Raw genomic sequence first — 20,403 nt, 5'->3', positions numbered from 1 at the left:
ATGCAACCGCTTCGAAGGAAAGTTCAGCCTGAAAGAAGAAGAGGTGAAACGGTTGGCTTCGCCTAAGGGCACTCCGACACTCGAAATTGCTGTAATGCCTCGGATCCAGCGTATGCTAATCGTATTTAGGAGCATTTAGGAGCAGAGAGAGGCAGCGTTCGACGAAGAGCGAACCAAAGTTGCCCTCGAAAAAGAGGAAGTGCAAAGACGTAACCGGGAAGCTAGACATCAAGCACACTGACGAGAAACCGACAATGTCCAAGGCAGCGGCGGCCAATGAGATTGTGAAACGGCATTTAACCGTTGCGATCATAGACCGCAGTAACCGCAGCTCATAGACAAATAATGGAAAATAAGCTATTGGAAGCCCTCTTCTCGAGAATTGACGCCGAATCGAGTGCACCCATACCGTCATTTGATAGAGCAGGATGGCTTAACGGTGTGAAAATCTTGAAATATTAACGAGGACCCGACGCTAAGGGAAGCCGTCAGAACGCTTCCAATTTATGGGAAGGAGCGAAGCTGGAAGCGAAGGTAACCATACTTAGGGGATGAATCGAGCCGATGTAAACCTTAGTTAGGATTTACGGTCAGATCAGGTTCTGCCATCTGTTCGGTGGTGCTGGCTGGAAGCCGCTCTCCTATGATTAAAATTTTTATTTGGACCTGCGGGTTAACGCCAGGGCGCAATCAAAAACTGGTAATGATTCGTCAGAAAGTCCAGCATCTTGGTTGGTAGATTCTTATGAATCCACAATATAGTCCAGATCTCACACCAACTGATAACTTCCTGTTTTGCTGAGGCGAACCTGTTCACCAAAGATAAGCTTATGAAAATCGACTGTCTCAGGTTTTTGATAATAGAGACGAAGGCTCCCATGACAATCTGGTATTAAGTAAACGTAGCGGATGTGGTTCTTAACCGGCAGGGAATGGTCAACTCGACCCCATGTCTCGAAATTACTTTCTGCCGCTGCAATAACTACATTGGGGATCGAATTCGCTCCTCTCCCTAATTTGGGTTCTTACGTTTTTTAACTTTTTTTTATTATTTATGAATTATAAAATTATTATTTGTATTTTCGAGTGAGCCTGGAACCCTAAAATGTTAACACAATACCGTTACTCAATCTTTTATATGACGCTCTACCTTTCCAAGTACTTACTTGATGTCGAGCTGTGTGTGCCCAAGCGAACTTATTGTCACGCAATGCAATTATGCAATTAAAACGAATTTTCTTTTAGTTTTGTTTTGTGTTTTTTTGTTTATTAACTTTTCATATTGTGTAAACGCAATTAAATGTTTGGGGAAATTGAAATTTTTGCATAATTAAGGCTACTTAATACTTGATTAATTAAGTAAATTGCATACATATGCACGCGCTAGTGTAAAACGGTACTTATAAACACTTTCTTCATTTCACTTTCAATGCTTGCGCTCGGTGAATTGCAGTGATTTCTTTTGCTGAGAAGTTTTAGTTTACTTTTTTCAATTTTGGTTTTTTTTTATTGCAAGAGCCTTTTTCTAATTTTTGGATTGTTTTACATTTTGCAAGATTCGTTTGCAATTTGAAATTTTTTTTCGAAGTTGCAATTTTTTGATAAAATTTCCAATTTTTTTGCATTTTACAATTTTTTTAATGTATGGAATTAAATTTTTTTCGAATTTGAATTTTTGGGAAATTTTAGTTTCTTTTTCAGTTTTGAGATTTTTTTTTTAATTTAATTGATTTTTAATTTATGAATTTTTGTTTGCAATCTAGCAATTTTTTATCCAAATTTCCATTCCTTGCAATTTGCAGTTGCTTTTTGTTAATTTTAAACTTTACTTTTAATTTACAGATTTCAAATTTAATTTAATTTATAACATTGCCGTTTGTGTGTGTATGTAATTTGTTTTAGTTTTGCATAACTTTTTTAGTTGGCAGCATATAACATATTTGTTGTTGTAATTTTTAACATTAATAAACGTTTTGTCATTTTAATTATTATACGTTGTTGTAATTTATAATGGTTATGAACAGCTGTTATCAGATTGTTGTTGTAAATTATAACGTCTGTAAACAGCTGTTATCAGACATATTTGTTGTTAATAGCGTTTATAGACGGCTGTCACCATATTTGTTGTTGTAATTTTTAACGTTTATAAACAGCTGTTCTGAAAATTGTTGTTGTAATTTATAGCGTTTATAAACAACTGTTATCATATTTGTTGTTGTAATTCATAACGTTTATCATATTTGTTGTTGTAATTTATTACATTTTTGTTGTAATTTATGAAATTTGTTATTGTAAATTTTTGGATTTGTTGTTGTAATTTATGATATTTGTTGTTGTTGGTTGTTTTTACATTGTTCATAAAAGGCTTTTATAATTTTTGTTGTTGTAATTTGTAATTATGTTAAATGTTTTGGTCTTATCGATTTTATAATTTGTATTTATTTATTTATACATTTTTTAATATTGTTGTTGTAATATTTATTTTATAATTTGTATTTATTTATTTATGTATATTTTTTAATGTTGTTGTTGTTGCTGTAATATTTATTTCATAATTTGTATTTATTTATATATATATTTTTTTAATGTTGTTGTTGTTGTATAACGTTCATAAACGGCTGTTTGATTTCTATTTATTTATTTATATTTTTTTAATTCAATATATTTTTATTAATTTAATTATGTTTTTTTTTAATTTTTTAGGGCAATTGTCAAATGTTAAAATATGTATGTATGTGTGTGTGTTTAGATGAGTGAAAGTTTAAATTTAATTTATTTTGATAGTTTTCTTTTGTTTAGAGCATTAGTGTTTGAATTATAGTAAAATTTGTTTTTTCTTTGTTTTAGTTGTTGTTGCTTAACAATTAAGTATTTAATTGAATTTTATTTTATTACATTTGATTTTTTGTTTTTCTGGTTTTTGGTTTCAATTTACTTAATCGCTTCAACTTTTGCTATAATTATTTTAAATTTAATGCATTTTTGCTTTATTTTTCTTAAACATTAATTATTTTAATTTTTTACTAATCAACAATTAATAGTTGAGATGGAAATTTCGATATTTGTGACCCTCAAAGCAAATTTAATATTATCATCGGGTGGCTTGAAAATGCACACCCATTTAACGCTTCTTAACGCTGTTTTTGTTGTTGTTCTTCTTATACAACTGTTACATCGACTGCTTAAACTGCAAATGCTTCAACATTTTATTTTCATTTTCATTATTTTCATTGTTGTTTTTTTTTGGTTTTTTATGGTTGTTTATTTCAACATTACAATTCGTACAATTTTCAAAAGTAAAATACTTTGCCGTGCAATTTTTTCAGTTTCACTTAAGTTTGACGGGACTTTGGCGCCTCTCATTCAAGCTCTGAACACCACCAATTTAAATGCCATACATTCATCATTAATACATATTAATTAAATATTATTATTAATTTTTTTTAAATACTTATTCAATTCAACGGCGGTGACATAAAGATTTTCGTGTTTTCTTTTGGTATTTCACTTCAATTTACTAAATTTTGTTGCGCTACAATTTTTTGTTTTTTTTTTGTTTCATCATTTGATATTTCCTGATTTTTAGTGGTCAGTGTACGGTTTAATGTTTCAACTATTGATTTTTATCGAATTACACACGAATTTTATGTTCGAAAATCACTGAAATTGCATGTTGTTGCTGTTTTATAATTAATGAAATTGAAATTTAATGTATCGTTGTGAGTTATGTAATTAATTTTATTATTTTTGTTGTTTTTGCAATTAATTTTTTAGTATAGTTTTTGTTTTTTTGCATTCATTGATTGTGTGTGTGTATGTTTGTTGCGCTTTGGTGCAATTTTCTACTACTTAATTTGACAAATTACTATATAAATTGAATTAATACATATATATATATATTTTGTTTTTGTTTTTTTTTTTGGTAATGTGCGTTGCACTTTTTAATGAGTTAAAGTTTAGATTTTAAAGTTGCAGTGAATTATAGAATTCGAAAATTGTATAGTGTTGTATTTGTCTAACAATTGCCCCTACGGTATTATGAGTTGTTATTGTAATATGAAAAAATGCAGAGTTGAGTTTTTAGAATTAGTTTTGCTTTTGCAACCAAAGCGATTCTAGGTTTTTTTATTAACACTTTTATCGCTCCAAGAAAGTCCAAAAATCATTTTAAACCACTTTTCAACAATATTTGCTTTGTTGTTGTTACTTTTATAAACATTTACTGCTCCAAGAAAGTCCAAAAATCATTTTAAACCACTTTTCAACAATATTTGCTTTGTTGTTGTTACTTTTACAAACAAATATTGCACATAGAAAATCCAAAATTCATTTCAGACCACTTTTCAACAATTTTTTAATTTTTGTTTGTTTTGGAAATCTGCTTTGGTCACAAAATTCTTATTGTACAAGTGAGTGCATGCAAGCTTATTTCGAGTATTTTGAGTGAAATATTGGCTATGGTACATAAGTGAGTGTGATATAGTGATTTTGTGAAAATGTAAGGTTATATTATTAATTTATATTTTTAAGCCGTTTACAAAACATTAATGTGTTTTAAATTTTGGTTTTTTAGCAAGGCACAAATGCATAGAAATTAAATTATTTTTAAATACATATTATTTTTGCAATATTATGTAATAATTAATAATATTTAATTTCAATGCATTTGTGTATTTGCATTTTTTTGTTTTATAAACAGTCCGTTATTGGTGCGCTTTTGACATTTTTGCAAATATGCGTTTAGTTTCGAATACGTTGGCGTGTATTTTTAAAATTTTTCAAAAACTTAAATGCTCAAAACACAAGCGCTTAGTCAATATTTTTTCAAAAACTGCAGTACTCAAAAAGTTTGCGTTACCAATTTGCTCGAAATCAATGTGTTTGAAATAGTTTTAAGATTACCAAACATTTTCGCAACGCCTTCATATAGATTTTCATTCGAAATCAAGGTGTTTGAGTTGTTAATTGGTTGGAAAACCATATATCTGAGTTTTTTTTAGTTTTTGGAAAATACTGCAAAGGCATAACAACACGTTTTAAAAACTAAAAGCATTTTGAGATGCATTTTTATTGTTTTCGAAAATTTTATTAGCATTTTTAATGCTTTCGAAATTTTTATTTGCATTTCTAACATTTTCGAAAATTATGTAAATTCGTTTTCAACGTTTTTGAAGTAGTTGTGTCTGCTTTAAATAAAATAGCGTCAACACTTTTTCAATTAACATGTTCAAAACCAACTTGTTTGCGTTGTTTTTTAGGTTTACGTTAAATTTTCAACAGTTTGCACTTGTTTTAAGCACAGAGTTTGAGTTTTTTAATATCATAATTTCTGAAAACATATAAAAATGTTTCAAACGATTTTTAATTATTTTGAAACATTTAAAAAGCTTTTAGCATGATTTTCGAATGTAACAATGCATTTTTGAACGCTCTCGAAACATTTTCAGATATATACATATATTTTTTAAACAGTTTTGAAACTTAAGCGTAAGTGCTTTTTGTATCATTTTCGAATGCTATAATACATTTTTGCACGATTTTTTTATGTTTTCAAAAACACATATTTTTGCAACATTTTGAAAACTTAAGCTTAAGCTCTTCTTGCATGATTTTCAAATGCTACAATGTATTTTTGAACGCTAGTTAAACATTTTCAGAAATACATATTTTTGAAACTTAAGCATAAGCACTTTTTGTGTGATTTTCGAATGTCCCAATGCATTTTTGAACGCTTTTTAAACGTTTTCAGAAACATATATTTTTGAAACTGTTTTGAAACTCAAGCTTAAGTGCGTTTTGTATGATTTTCGAATAATACAATGTATTTTTGAACGCTTTTGGCCAGTATTCATGTCTTATTACATGATTTTGCATGTTTTTGAAATAGTTTTGAAACTTTAACACGCATATTTAGCTGCAGTAAATTGCATATTCAAGTACTTGTCTTGTCCTTTGTAAGTTTTTAGTAAGGTTTAAGTCTTTGTCAAAATGTCTTTAATTTTTTTGTTGAATTCGGGGTTTTATGCGTTTTTGACTTGCTTTTTGTAGTTGTTTTGTTTATAATTTGCTTTTTCGTCAGTTATTTTTGACTCGTTTTTTTTTTTGTTTTTACGTCAGTTATTTTTGACTTGTTTGTTTTTGCTACTTATTTTTGACTTGTTTGTTTTTGCCAATTATTTTTGACTTTTTGTTTTTTCTTTTGTTAAATATTTTTTTCTCGCATGGTTTGACTTGCTTTCTTGCGCCAATTATTTTTTCTTTCTTGCTGCCAACCTTTTTTTTTAAAGAGTTGGTTTTTTATTTTATTATTATTTTTATTTTATTTCATAGCTGCTCTTATTAACCTGTGTGTGACTGACTGACTTTCCTGCATTATGCTCTGTGCATTATTTACCGTTTTTCTTTCCTTAAGCTGTTATACATTTCGCTAAACAACTCCAACTTTTACATTCCTCTCCTTTGCTTATGTGGCCATGGCTCTTACAATGCCTTTACTTTTTCATTGTTTTACTACTTTACTTGGAATTTTTATTTTTACTTTGTAATTACAATAAGTACTTATTTGTGTTTTTTGTTTTACTGAATGGTTGCTTAAACATCTCTTATGTGTTATTAAATATAAGAACAATAAATCATTTTCTTCGCGGCATCAACTTTTTAATATTTTTCTGTTATTATAATTTTTGTTAGAATTTCTATATTTGCTAGTAAGTTTTATTAATTCACTACAAATGATTTTTTAATTTGTGTTTTTTGTTTTGCTAACATTTATATGTTTATCTTTATTGTTTTTGGCTTACTTTGTTTTGCTTTTCAGCAGTTTTTGACGTTGTCCTGTCATTGGTTGTTTATATTAATGTCATTAATGCCATAATTTGCTTTTTTGTGTGATTTTCATTATGTACTTTTTTTTTGTGATGGAACAAAATGCCGGTTAGTTTATATATACATATGTATTTGTATATATATGTATGTATATAAATGTGGATAGGTTGTGTAAATAAAATTTTGCGTTTACGCATGTTTTAGGATTAGGATTAGTAATATGCGGGCATAAGTTGTAATTCAAGCGTAAAATAAATTGTTGTTTTTTGTTTGGTATTTAATAATGATTATAGTAAACGTTTATATTTTATTAAAATAAATCGACAAACAATTACGCAGTGGTAATGTTTATTTTAATAAACCAAAAATTTATAGGTTACCATAAGTCAAAGTTTACTCCCCAATTTTTTTTTTATAAATATGCTCATATGCGCGTTCTTTTAGTTTTTTTTTTTAGTTTATCGATGTGTTAAATATTTGGAGTTAAGTTTAATAATATTTGTCTGCTAATTGCAATCAGCAATAGCTTCATATACGCAGTTATATATAATATTTAAGCTTATAGGTAAAATATGTATGTCAGTATTTGTTTTAATTAACTTATACAGCGCTCATGTAGTTGTTATTTGAGGCTTGATTTTCTCTAAACTAAGTTTTGGTGCAGTATATATATATATATTCTTTTTTTTTATAGAATCAGTGTATTCAGCTTAACTAATTTTTGGCCAGCTAACCAAGTTTTCTTATAAATAATTTTTCTTTATACATAGAAATATGCATTAATACGTACATATATATGTATTTGTTATTAATAAACCATTACATTATTTGTAATATGTAAATGTATAGGTGTATTCAAACACCATATTTAATTTTCCTACACTTTTCTCTTCTACCTTCACTACCTTGCCACTTTTATAAACTGCCTACAAACACATGCATTTTTTTTGCATTTACAAGCTATGCAGCTATTTTTCTAACACACAGTTATTGTGTTGTTTATGTTGTTGTTGTAATTATATTTTGCTTTTATAACACATTTATATAGTTAACTAAATAAACCATTTACCAAGTTTTTTAATATAATTTGCATTTAACTAAATAAATCGATTAAATTGTATGTGATACATATTTATTTGTTTGCATACATGCATAAATATTATTGAATCTTCATAATTTGACACAAAAAGTTACAGCTTTAACTTTTTATTTTTTCAAATAACACGTTATAACTCGGAATTAACATTTGAAACATGTAACGAACAGCTACAAAGAGTATACATATACACGTATATAACGCTATATATATTTATTTGGCAACATATATATTTTTTGAAAGTTGTTAGCCTTGAGCAAAAAGTATGTTTAAAAAATATTTGTTAAATATTCAGTTTTATTTATTATTGTTCATAAAACTAAATATTAAACAAACATTTTTTAAACGTCATTAAAAAAATATTGAAAAACAATTTAAAAAAAAACCTTTAAAAATATTAAAAAAAAAATTAAAATATAAAAAAATTATTTAAAAATATAAAAAAATTATTTAAAAATATAAAAAAACTATTTAAAAAATAAAAAAATTATTTAAAAAATATAAAAAAAATTTAAAATATTAAAAAAATAAAAAACATTTAAGAATATTAAAATGAAAAAAATATATTATAGCTTTTTTTTATTTTTATTTATTTTTTTTACAAAATTAAAATCTTTTTTATTCAAAGAAAAGTAGAATTTTATTATACAATAACAAATTATCCGATTTCCACTTACAAATTAGTAAAACAATATTATATAAAAACTATGTTTACAGCAAACACAAACAGTTCGTGCATATAAACGAGTTTTAATACAAAAAATATGCCATAAACGAAAACGCAGTTCAATATATATAATATAAAACACAATTAAATTGTATATAACAGCATATTTCAAGCATGTTTGTATTTCCATTCATTCACACGCCGTATCGCACTAGCCAATTAGTTCACATTTCTTCATTTTCTTCAATTTCCTGCATATTTTTGTCAGCGTTGCATGTTCGTTATTTGCTTTGTTCGCTTTCACATGCATTTTTATGCCACATTCGCATTGTACATACGTCGTTAGTAAGAGCAGTAATTTCTCACAATTATTTTATAACAATTTCATTGTTTTAGCGCACATTCTGTTCAACATTTCACTTGTCTGCCAACGCTTAGCGCAGCTGTAGCGCTTGGTAGTTATGCAAAAATTCCATTTTCCATACAATTTAAATTCTGCTAACTACATATATTGTCGCAAGGCAATTCTTAGCGTTAGCTATTAAACATTTTTGTATTACACAATATGAAATTTTAAAATAAAATATGTTTATTTTTGGTATTAAGAAGCTAGTATTGCTTCCATTCCATTATGTTAATAATAGTAATAATGTTGATTATTTTTCCGTTATGTTATACGAAACATTAGCAATTGGGAACTGTCTGCTGTATATTGTGTTTATTGTGGTCAAGTTGTGTCTGTGTGTGTAGTGGTCCTTGTTATTGTACTGTTTTTGTTTAAAGAATAGCTGTATGTGTATGAAGTTTTGTTTATTCAACTGCTTAAATAAAATAAAATCGGTTTTGGTTGTTTTTTGTTAATTAACTGGGGTTACTTTAGTATGTTTCAAAAATAAAGTATTTATATATATATGTAGTATGTATAACTATTGAATATTCGACAAGTGAATGTGGAATTTAAAAAGTTACGTTTAAGTTTTATGCTTCTTTTTTTTATATACGTTTACTATTTGGAATAATATTATTTTGTTTTCTTTGTTTTTTGTATATAATTAATAATATTAATGATAAATTTATCGTAAATCGGGATCCTCATCGGCTGCTTTCTTAATTCTAAGCAATATTGTGGTATACCACTGGTCCAGACGTGAAATGCTATCGTAATCTTTGACCGCTTCTGTGAAGCCTTCGATGTTTTGCTCTTCCAAGTGTTCGCAAAGCACCTAATATGTGTGGAAGAAAAACATGTTAACACAATAAATATGTGTATAAATAATATTTAAATTTTGGAAAATGTATAAAAAAAAAAATATGAAAAACTGGAAAAAACGTTCTCTTCAGCGGCAAAGAAGCTTTAATACGCTTTACAAACAAAAAAAAAGAAGAAATAACTAGATTTTGAATGGCCAATTTGTATGGCAGCTATATGCATTAATGGCCTAATTTAAGTATTTTGTTCGAATATTGTACCGTTTTTTAAGCTAATAATCCATGCCAAATTTCGTGAAGATATCTTGTCAAATAAAAAAAAGATGTACATATAAGGACTTGATTTTGAGCGTACAGGTTGTATGACTGCTATATGCTATAGCAGACTGATTTGAACAATTTTTTCGGAGATTGTACCGTATCTTAAGACAATAATCCATGACAAATTTCCTGAAGATATCTTTCCAAATAAAAAAGTTACCCTTATAAGGACTTTATTTCAATCGTTCAGTTTGTAAGGCACCTATATGCTATAGTGGTTTGATAACGGCGTTTCCGCTAAATGGGCAGTTTCTTGTGGAGAAAAGGTTGGTTCGAAATTTGCAGGTAGATATTTCAAAAACCGAGTATATACAGACAGACGGACTTGGTTAAATCGATATATAGTACATATTTTTTAGGATCTCTGACATCTCCTTCTGTTTCAACAACTACAAATTTATTTAAATTCACCTTAATGAGCTTGAATTCACGCGAGTCTTGGAATGCTGGATATTGCTGTGCATATTTTTCAATAGCATGTTGAGCATTCAACAGATCCACACTCAGATGACATAATGCAGCGCGGAAGAAATACTCTTTAGCGCTATATTTGAGCAGTGAACTTTCCAGCGATGAAGCTGCCACCTATACCGCAAGTAAAAGCAATTGTTAAAATAAAAAAAGTTAATAAATATATAAAAGCATAACTCACCTGCTCATATATGTTTATAGCCTTTTCGTAATCCTCCAGCTGTGCGGCATATTGAGCTACCTTCAACATACACTTATTGGCTGAACTCACCGATTCTTCACCCTTAAAGTAATCAGCAGCTTGTTCATAGTGCTGTACAGCTTTGGCCTGTGAGATAATGTTAAATTAATACATGCATACAATGTAAATAAAGAAAATTGCTGAATTGTAAAATTATTTTTTGTGACTTACCAGCGTTCCTGGGTCGGTCTCATACATTTCAGCAATGCTCTGGTGATGCTTTGCTGCCATGGTAAAGCGCCCCATATCGGTGTAGATGTCAATCGCCTTAAGTAGGCAGGAGACAGCGCTCTCGACATCGATCTGTAAATTTTTAGCAGCTACATTAACAAAATTCTCAATTTTGTGCTTCCATATGCACTTACCTTCTTGTAGCAGTTGGAGGCATCTACATATGCCACACCGGCATCGTGACGACTAGCAGCACGTGAATGCAAGTTGGCTACCTCACAGAAGCATTCGCCAGCTTTAGCCCAATTTTTGGACATTTTGAACATATTACCGGCGCGTTGGTAGCATTCGATGGCATCTTCAACCTTATTCGAACCACTGAAAATAAAATAAGTTTCTAAACTAATAGGACGTATCTAAAACTTTTACTAATTTAAAAAAAAATTGTGTTTGTAGAAAATTCGTTGAAAACTGCGTACTTGTCATATCTCTCAATTATGAATAATTAAGTAGTGATTAAGTGGAACTATTAAAGTTGGCAGCAAACCTTGTTTTTCTAAGAAGGTAAAAGTCAGTATAAAGTGTTGGGTGTCATCCCACCCAATACTCCAAACTGTATTACAACATCTTATAACTATAGGTATTTACTTCAAAGTAGTAAAATACACAAACACACAGCCGCTCCACATATTCGTAGGCAATCCATTAAAGTGCCTGCATGAGCACACATCGGCTTAAAGTGCACAGATTTATATACACACACACTAACCCATTAGGGTAAGCCCACTGACTGCAGGGTGAAAGGTGCTGCGACGTAAAGGCTATGCTTCTGCGCCACAATTTTCAGTATACACAGGACTTAGCGCACAAAAACAAGGAACTTGTATGAAGTGTGAGAAAAATGTAGTGTAAACACCAACAAAGTGGGTGACAGGCGGGGCGTTGCGTACAAAGGTATCTTGCGAAAAATCGAATTCGCTATGGACGACGATTACGACAACGCGTTTGCTTTCACAACGAATGAGATCAAGTGTATATCTGTGACCCTTTTCAACTATGAACTGTATGGGAATTTCGTTTTTCTAATTATAATTTTAAATGAAGTCATTTCTGAAGCACTTTAAAGCTGCATTTATAATATACAAATTTCACGTTTCACTGCTTAGTCATCACTTCTTGTTTTCACACAAGTGTAAAAATCGATAATCTTGCGACATATGAATTTTCGCAAAAAACATGTACTATATATAAAGCATTTGCAATTTTTCTTGAACAAAGGAATCATTGTTTGTTTATTTATATTTCCACATATGCAATTACTCAATAAACGACACAATTAAGAGCTGCTCCAGTTGGAGCAGTATGGTGCACACACACACTCACCCAAAAAGTGAACCGAGAAAACCTTTTTGCTGCGTTAATTTCTTCTCGGCCTCAGCCATCAATTGCAGCGCCTTTTGCTCATTGTCGCCCATAATTGCAAATTTCCTACAAATTTGCAATTAATTGCAACAAATTATGATGTTAGGGAATTTTATTTGAAAGACACAAAATTTTTTCACTGCCGTTTGCGGAACTGCGTTGGAAAAAATAAAAAATCAATGACGAACAACCTACGAAGACCCAGCTGCGATAACGACGGCAACGGCGACGACGACAGCGACAACGGCTAGGACAAATGTCAAATTGGTGAAAAACAAATACAACGACTACGTCAGCGCCGGCAGCAATAGCGCTATATGGCAGTAGAAATATAGTGGATTTATGTGAACGAGTTGAGGGATTTTGTATGCAAAGAAGTTTTTTAAAATTTTTTTTTTACATTTTTAATTTTATAAATATGTTTACAGATTTTGAATATAAAATATGTTAATGTAGCAAAATTACAAAATTTTAAAAAGCAGCAGCAGCAAGTAAAATACATATATCGTTAATGATTAGTATTTGATTTCTTTTCAAGGTATATTAAACTAATAACTTTCAATTTTATTTTTTATTTCCGTTATTTCTAACAAGTGGTGAACATATTTATTAATTATAATTTACTAAAATTTACTTCAAAATATGCACGTTTTAAAAACCTTCTTTGTTTCACCAATAAATATTTCAATTATCTCTTTACTTCACATGAGGTGGCAACTCCATTTCCTTGTCTAAATAGTGTTGCCTTGAAACTTTTTCATACCAAACTACTTTTTAGCATGAAAGTGCAGTATATATTTCAAACTATTTTACTACACTTTTGCTCAGCAGCGTATCATTTGGCTTTTATCAATCGTATTAAATGGGTGTCGAGTGCGCGTAGACGGACGGAAACGAAATGTGCGCGAGTATATTTGTAAATGTTTGAAGTGCTTCGAATTGTATGTTGTAATACGAAATTTGACGAAACAGTGTTTAAAACAAAAAGAGAAGTAAAGAAAAAATAAAAAATAAAATAAAAACGAGTATATAATTTTATAAATAAAAAAATATTATTAATTAAAAAAAATATTAAGTGTTTGTTGCATTTCCGCCGCAGAGTGTGCTGTTTCCGCAAAGTCATATAAGTGAGTTAAAGAAACAAAAACAATAAAAAATAACATTTAGACAGTACGCGCGCAAACATCCTTGCTTCCGGTATAACATTCATTTTATAAGTGTACGGAAACACACATTTTTACATATGTACATACATACATACATACATACGAATTGTCGATTACTTACGGTGTATAAATGCAAAAAGCAATCTGTGCAGCGGCTCCTTTTTGATAGTTTGTCCATTTTTCATTTTTTTTACTTTTCTTTTAAATTGCACTCAACGTTCGCGCGCGAAAATAAACGGGGACTTTGATATAACGTCCCCGTACGACTGTTTGCTATGCACAGCATACATACATGCATACATAATTAATGTAACGAGTAATCGTTACCGCAATACGCTGTGCTGACGTCTTTCTCAAAGACCACTACCCACCTGCGCGTCTCTCACAAAACCTTTGTGTGCGCTATTTTACCTTGTATGTACATTTTTTCGGCAACATCACAGAGGATTTCTTTGCTTTGCTTGTTTTATCTGTCAACGAGTTGCGCCGACGAGCGGCGCACGGCTGCTATCCTTTGACAAGCGGCTGTGTGGTACGCGCTTGGCTTGTGTCTCGCGCGGTGTCCTTAAAAGTGTGCCTTTGTTGTGCTACATACACACTCATATGTATGTATAGTATATTTATTTGCTGAGAGTGAGAGACACAATAGCTGCTGGTGTACGTGCGCGTGTGTGATCATCATGTTTGCGCGCCTCAAAGTGTGCTATACAAATGTGCGCGCATCTCAACAAAAATGGCTACACTTTGTCAGCGCGCTGTGCCGCTATTTGCATCTCCATGCAGTATTTTTACCGTCATTATCCGCGCGCACATGCATGCATATAGTTGTTGTTTTTTTCTTCTTCTTACTTGCTCACCGCTGAGTGCAATTTAGAAACATCAAAGTATGGCATTTTTATTTATGTGTGGGAATTTGCTTTGATGTGCTCACAGGGGGTGGCAACGTGGTTTCGTTGGCGTGCTCGTGTTGACAATGCGCATAGTTCCGCCCACTTGTTTGTGCTGTGGGAAAAAGGTAATGTAATAGCATGCGCTTACCATTTTTCATAAAACATGAAAGCGTCCGCCTAGACATGCCGGTAAAAGCATCTTCCTTAAGTGCGCTCAAATCTCGCTTACCACACACGGCCAGGAAACTACAAACGCGCTAACACGCTGTGCCACCACCCACACCACTATTACCACACGTAAAGTACATATGCGCGTTCATGCAAAGTAAAATTACTACTTTCTGCGCACATAAAGCACATAATAGATTTCTTTGGCATTTGTCAGTGGTTGACTTCCTTTAACAAGCTAAAATGCCCCGCTTTTCAATGACTTTGCTTTTGGCAGCTGTCGTCTGCCTCATTTTTTTACTCCATCTTCACCATTGCATGTGTGTGTGTTGGTGTGCGCAAGTGCTTCGTGCTTCTGACTTCTGTTTGCCTTTGTGCTTTTACTATGTTGTCTATCCGTATTCGCCTCTGCCGCTCGTTACTCATTCCGTGTGCCGTTTGTTGCACGCTGTTTTTTGTTGCTTTGTTGATTTCAAATTTTGACTTTCGAAATGGAGGTCAATTGGACTAATTAATGATGTCGCGTATTAGAGCAGAAGTGGACAGTGAAATTATCGCTGGATATGTATAGTTTAATCGTGTGAGGACATGTCGGAGTTGTTTACGTTATTTGGGGCATATGCAAACGAAGTACAAAACAAGACAAACGGTTAGCATTGGCTGCACCGCAGCTATAATACCATTCACAGGTGTATTTCTTGCACATATAAAGGGGAATAAGAAGTCCTTTATCTTGATTTTGATCGCTCAGTTTGTATGACAGCTATATGCTATAGTGGTCCGATTTGAACAACTTCTTTGAATATTATAGCACTGTCTTAATAATCTGCACCAAATTTTGTGCAGATGTCTTGTCAAACAAGAAAGTTTTCCATACAACAACTTGATTTTGATCGGTCAGTTAGTATGTACATATGTATATGCTGTAGTTATCCAATCTGAACATATTATAGTGCTGCCTTGGACAATAATCTGATAAGATAGATACTAGTTCGGGTAAATACACATAGCTCAATTTTACGTCTAATTTATGGTCTTCATAATCGTCCTGTCAATTCAACAATTGAGGGGTTAGTGGAAAAATGTGAATCCACAGGCACAGTACAAAATGTTCCCGTGCCAGTAAGACAACGAAGTACCCGTAGTATGGAGAATATTGCTTCCGCTAGCGTATCAATCTCTGTGACGTCGTTGTGGCGAATTTTGCGAAAAGATCTTAGCCTACATCCTTACAACATCAAACTAATGCTAGAACTGAAGCCGCTTGCCGTATGTTCGTGAATTGGGTTGAACAAAAACTTCAAAATAATCTGAATTTTCATCGAAAAATCATCCTCAGCAATGAGGCTTTGAATGGCTTCGTCAATAAGCAAAATTCGCGTTATTGGTTAGGCAGCAATCCACACGTACCATAATTCACCATTGCATCCCGAAAAAATGCGGTTTGGTGCGATCACACTACCAAATAATGTAGACTTGTTAGTTTTAGCTGCAACTTCAAATTGTTTGACCTTCAAATGACATTGTCACCACCACAACATTTCAACGAATTCTTACTTTTTCACTGACTATTTTATAACTTAATCCCAACGAAATTTGAATTTCACCTAAACCGCACTACTAAATTTTGTTTACATAAACGTCAAAAGTTTCGCATTTGTTCCAATAATAATGATGATAACACATGTCTGTGCATCATGCACTAAATCCTCACAATCATAGTTCAGCGAGATGAGTTCATCACCATAGAAATTAATCGCTATTCACTCGCTTACATTGCATCGTATGCTAAATCGGCTGCCGGCATTTTGTTCACACAAAATTTATTAGCTTGATGAAATAAATGTACACTCGTCATTAAAAACGCACATAAATCCAAATGAATGAGAGCGTTTAATATGCCGCGACAAATTTCAATTAAAAATTTAATTGGGAAATGTGCGCTCATATTGCCAACGTTTGTGTGCCGGCAGAAAATACACGAATGAAATAACAACAAATGCAATAACTTGTAGCAAGTGTCAACAAGCGTATATGTGCATATGGATGTGTGAGAGCATAACGAATGCTGTAAAGAATTTAGATGTTATTAAAATATAAAATATGCCAACGAGTGCAGGCATAGAAACTGATAAATGCGGGCGAGTGTGTGTAGGGATGCGAGTGCGTATAGATAGTGGGGCAAGTGTCAAAATGCGTAGAGAATGAGCAATGCACAACAAAAACTATTTGGCACATAGGACGCGATGACACAGGCTAGGTAATTGCGCGAGAAGTGACAATTGAAATTCGTTGATGCAGAAAATGTGCGCTATTGAATTTATAAAATTAGCGGAGAGCATTGTAGTATAATAAAATACAAAGAAATATAATAACATGTGCAACAGTCAACACACACATATTTTGTGCAGTGATAAGTGTTTATTTATTTATTATTTCTTCATTACTCAGCAGCTCAACTGATAGTGTGGCATGAATGCATAAGCAATGCGCAAATTATCGCATATAAACTGCAGGCAAATGCAATAAAATGCGCTGAAGAAGCGACATAGTGGAAGTGTCTGCGTTTCCGGTGATAAATATTTAATGGCATAAATTCATAAATTCAATGAGTGCACAAGTGTATAATGCAAAAAATTCAAACATAAAACACTCCATGAAAATACGGTGAAAAAGAACGTGGTGAAAGCGAACGCAAATGCGACAGGAACTAGCATATCCTGCAAAATAACTTATCAAGTAAGTTGGGCGTAAAAGAAAATACCAAAACGAAACTAATACACCCAACAATCAAACAAACGCTTAAGCCAAAAAGTTATAAAACAAACAAATGCATTACCTGCATTTTTGCCTGACGCTCACCATAATCGTGCTGCTAACGCTACTACACTTGTCAGCACAGGCTGCAGGCAATGGCAACGATAACAGCAATGTTGGCAGCGCGAGCGTTGAGGATTTGGTCGATAAATACACGACGACGCAGGTGCGTGAAATGCTTAGTCATTTGCGGCAGAGCAGCAGCGCAGATGCGGACGCCGTTGCCGATGCAGTGCTCATGGATTCGTTAGAGAAAAAAAAGTGGCAACAATTGGTTTTGAGCAAACAGCAACAGCAACACCAACGCCGACAGCAACAGCGCGTACGGCGACAACAGCAGCAGCAGCAGCAGCAACATCAACGGCAACATCGTCGTCGTCAGCGGCAAAATAAAAAATCACGCAACTCCAACTCATCTGATGATATTATTGATGTTGTTGCTGATGGCGATAGCGTTGAAGTGGTTACAGCGCCGTACGCCAATACAGCTGAGGAGTGGAACGACGACGTGTCTTCATCGGCGACATCGTTGGATGACAACCAAGACGATAAGGTGCCCTACGGTGAGTTGACAAACTGCTTGTGTTAGCATAAAATTACTAAGTTGCTGTCGATAGCGGTGAATTATATACTAACATAAATAAGTAACTGTTGGCATATAGATTTGTTGCGTCTTCTACTTGACTTTTCCACACATACATATGTAAGTCTGTGCATGTAGAAGACTATTTTATTATGCTATTAAGATACTACATTTGTATCAGTGGAGCTCTTAGAACAACGTCATTTTACACTTGCTGCCAACAGACTTGCATTGTAAGCAACTGGCAGCGAAGTCAGCTTTTATACTGAGAGAATCCTCCTTATTAGACAGTAAAAAGGGTTATTTTATGATACTTTGTAAGTTCCATCTCTACCCAATACCACGGATTTTCGAAATCCTATAGAATTGCATTTAAATTTTATACCCAATATTGCCTTTTTTCTAGAGAATATTGTGAAACAGGGCGAAGGGGACAAGGGCGCAGGGGTAATCATCTATACGGCAGGGATAATGGAGTGGGAGGTAGTGTCTTTTCAGCAAAACTAGATACCAAAATCACCTGGCGTCTGCCAAAACACAATTGGGTTCTACAAGCCAAGATCACAGCAATTAAAAAGTTTTCTTGTTCTGAAAAGGAGTGTGCTCACAAGAAGGAATGTATTTATATATTTGAAATCATTAAAGTTTCATAGGGTTTCGCCAAAGTTAGTGAAATAATGCCTTGATCTCCTAGTGGACCTAACATCGTATTTCACGATAAACCTGCAATTGGTTCCAGTATATAGCAATAACCCTGATAACTGTGAAACAGATGAACTAGCTAGAATATTCACTACCTTACAGTTACCATATACTCCGAAAAGTAGGGAATTTATGTGCTTCTGGCTACTTTCAGATATTTAATCGGCAAACATGTTATTAATATAGCTTAGTCTCGGTGGAATCAATTCCTGACTTCCTTAAAACGTATGCAAACGTGGCATGAATGGAATAAGGAAAGCACATCTCGATTATTAAAGTTTAAAAGGAATGGTATAAGAACTCCAGTCGAAGTGCTAACAGGTCACTGTATAGTTGACAGCCATGCCAGCAAACTAGGTGACTATTGTAGAAGCTTTAAGGAGGTAGAAGAAGAGGTGACAATAAAACATCTTCTATGTGAATGCAAAGCTTTATATAGGAAGAGAATCGCAATATCGGTCGCGGATTTCTTGCAGACGTTTCGGATATTGCACAGCTAAAACTTTTCGTACTGTTAAGCTGAGAAACACGGGGTGGTGCAAAGAGAAGACAATAGAATGAGGTGATTTTAGTCTCGCTGGTATCACAATGTGCCTCCTTAAGACCTAGCTGCGTCGCAAGACAGCCACTCTAACTATCTACTCTAAGTTTGCCACGATGTTTTTTATATCCAGAAGGAAATGTCGGACATTCTATAAAATATATCTAACGTATGTATATATACATAAATGATCCATCAGACCACTGGCTATAAGCGCGACGAGCTGAGTCGATTTAGCTATGTTCATCTCTCTGTCCTTCTGTATATATGTATTAGAACTAGTTCTTCAGACCTTGAGATAACGATCTGAAGTTCTACACACGTTATTTTCTCTTCTCATTTGTCAAAACGGTCGATATCGGACCTCTATAGCATAGAGCTGTCATACAAACTGACCGATGAAAACTTCTTGTATGTAAAACTTTTTTATTTGCCAAGATATCTACACAAAATTTGGCAAGAATTATAATCCCAGACTGGCCTATAAACTCTGAAAGCATTATACACATCGGACAACTATGTCATATAGCTGCCATACAAAATGCTTGATTGCAATCAAGTTCTTGTATGGAAAAGTTTGTTATTTGTAAAGGGCGCTACTAAAGTCAACATTTTTTCTTGTTTTTTATGCAATTCTATAATTTATGTGCTTATCAGGGCGCAGCGCAGTATTGCGGCTTAAACATTTGCATAGCATTAATAAGAATTCATCTCACAATCTGACTTTAGGCTTGGGGTCGTGCTTTGTTATCAGTTATTACTACATTCACACAATATATGTAGTAAACTTTTTCTGAGAATTTCATTTACATTTTTATACTTATTAGTATTCATAAATATGCTATTGTGTAAACAAAACATTCATTGTTTCTAGCTGCGCTTTCGATTTTATTACCTTGTCATCATTAAATGCACCCGGATCGCATGTTGCCGGTTCTTCTACTTCATATATCTCTATTAATATGTATGTGTTGGTGGCTACAGATTGTGTTTTTTTTTATATTTCTTCTATTTCGCAATTTCGTTAATGGTGAATAAAAACATCCTTGTTTTACAATTAGGTCAAATGTTTTAATGGGATGTGATTCATTTGAAGTTTCATTAATTTTTAAA

At 32.5% G+C, this 20,403-nt stretch overlaps 2 protein-coding genes across 6 annotated transcripts in view; one reads left to right on the top strand and one right to left on the bottom strand.

Annotated features, from left to right (window-relative positions):
* Positions 1–9,180: 9,180 nt before the first annotated feature.
* On the bottom strand, positions 9,181–12,655 carry LOC120777861 (alpha-soluble NSF attachment protein). Its single transcript, XM_040109410.1, has 6 exons — positions 12,385–12,655; positions 11,196–11,379; positions 11,002–11,133; positions 10,771–10,917; positions 10,530–10,703; positions 9,181–9,811 (listed from the first exon to the last, which is right to left on the bottom strand). Exons 1-6 carry the CDS (start codon positions 12,474–12,476, stop codon positions 9,662–9,664), a joined length of 879 nt encoding a protein of 292 aa, XP_039965344.1. The 5' UTR covers positions 12,477–12,655; the 3' UTR covers positions 9,181–9,661.
* Positions 12,656–13,288: 633 nt separating this feature from the next.
* LOC120778000 (reversion-inducing cysteine-rich protein with Kazal motifs) overlaps positions 13,289–20,403 on the top strand; it is a 62,815-nt gene continuing 55,700 nt past the window's right edge. The window contains exons 1-3 of one of the 5 annotated variants that reach the window (XM_040109661.1): positions 13,289–13,415; positions 13,525–13,550; positions 17,102–18,027. In XM_040109661.1, the coding sequence (XP_039965595.1) occupies positions 17,478–18,027 (550 nt within the window). In that variant the 5' untranslated portion in view covers positions 13,289–13,415; positions 13,525–13,550; positions 17,102–17,477. Of the gene's footprint in view, positions 13,416–13,524; positions 13,551–17,098; positions 18,028–20,403 lie in introns of those variants that run through there. The other 4 variants (XM_040109660.1, XM_040109659.1, XM_040109663.1 and 1 more) reach the window with 4 other exon arrangements.

Source organism: Bactrocera tryoni, chromosome 5 (assembly GCF_016617805.1).
Source record: "Bactrocera tryoni isolate S06 chromosome 5, CSIRO_BtryS06_freeze2, whole genome shotgun sequence".
Lineage (NCBI taxonomy): Eukaryota > Metazoa > Arthropoda > Insecta > Diptera > Tephritidae > Bactrocera > Bactrocera tryoni.
Note: the sequence above shows the minus strand (reverse complement) of the source record. Positions and strands in the feature narration are given on the sequence as shown.

Excerpts from the sequence above, each read along its gene's own strand:
- LOC120777861 (XM_040109410.1), bottom strand. The coding sequence starts at position 12,476 with ATGGGCGACAATGAGCAAAAGGCGCTGCAATTGATGGCTGAGGCCGAG. Across the intron at positions 11,134-11,195 it reads CCTCCAACTGCTACAAGAAG|ATCGATGTCGAGAGCGCTGT; the intron begins GTAAGTGCATAT and ends AAAAATTTACAG. Across the intron at positions 10,704-10,770 it reads CTATAAACATATATGAGCAG|GTGGCAGCTTCATCGCTGGA; the intron begins GTGAGTTATGCT and ends CTTGCGGTATAG.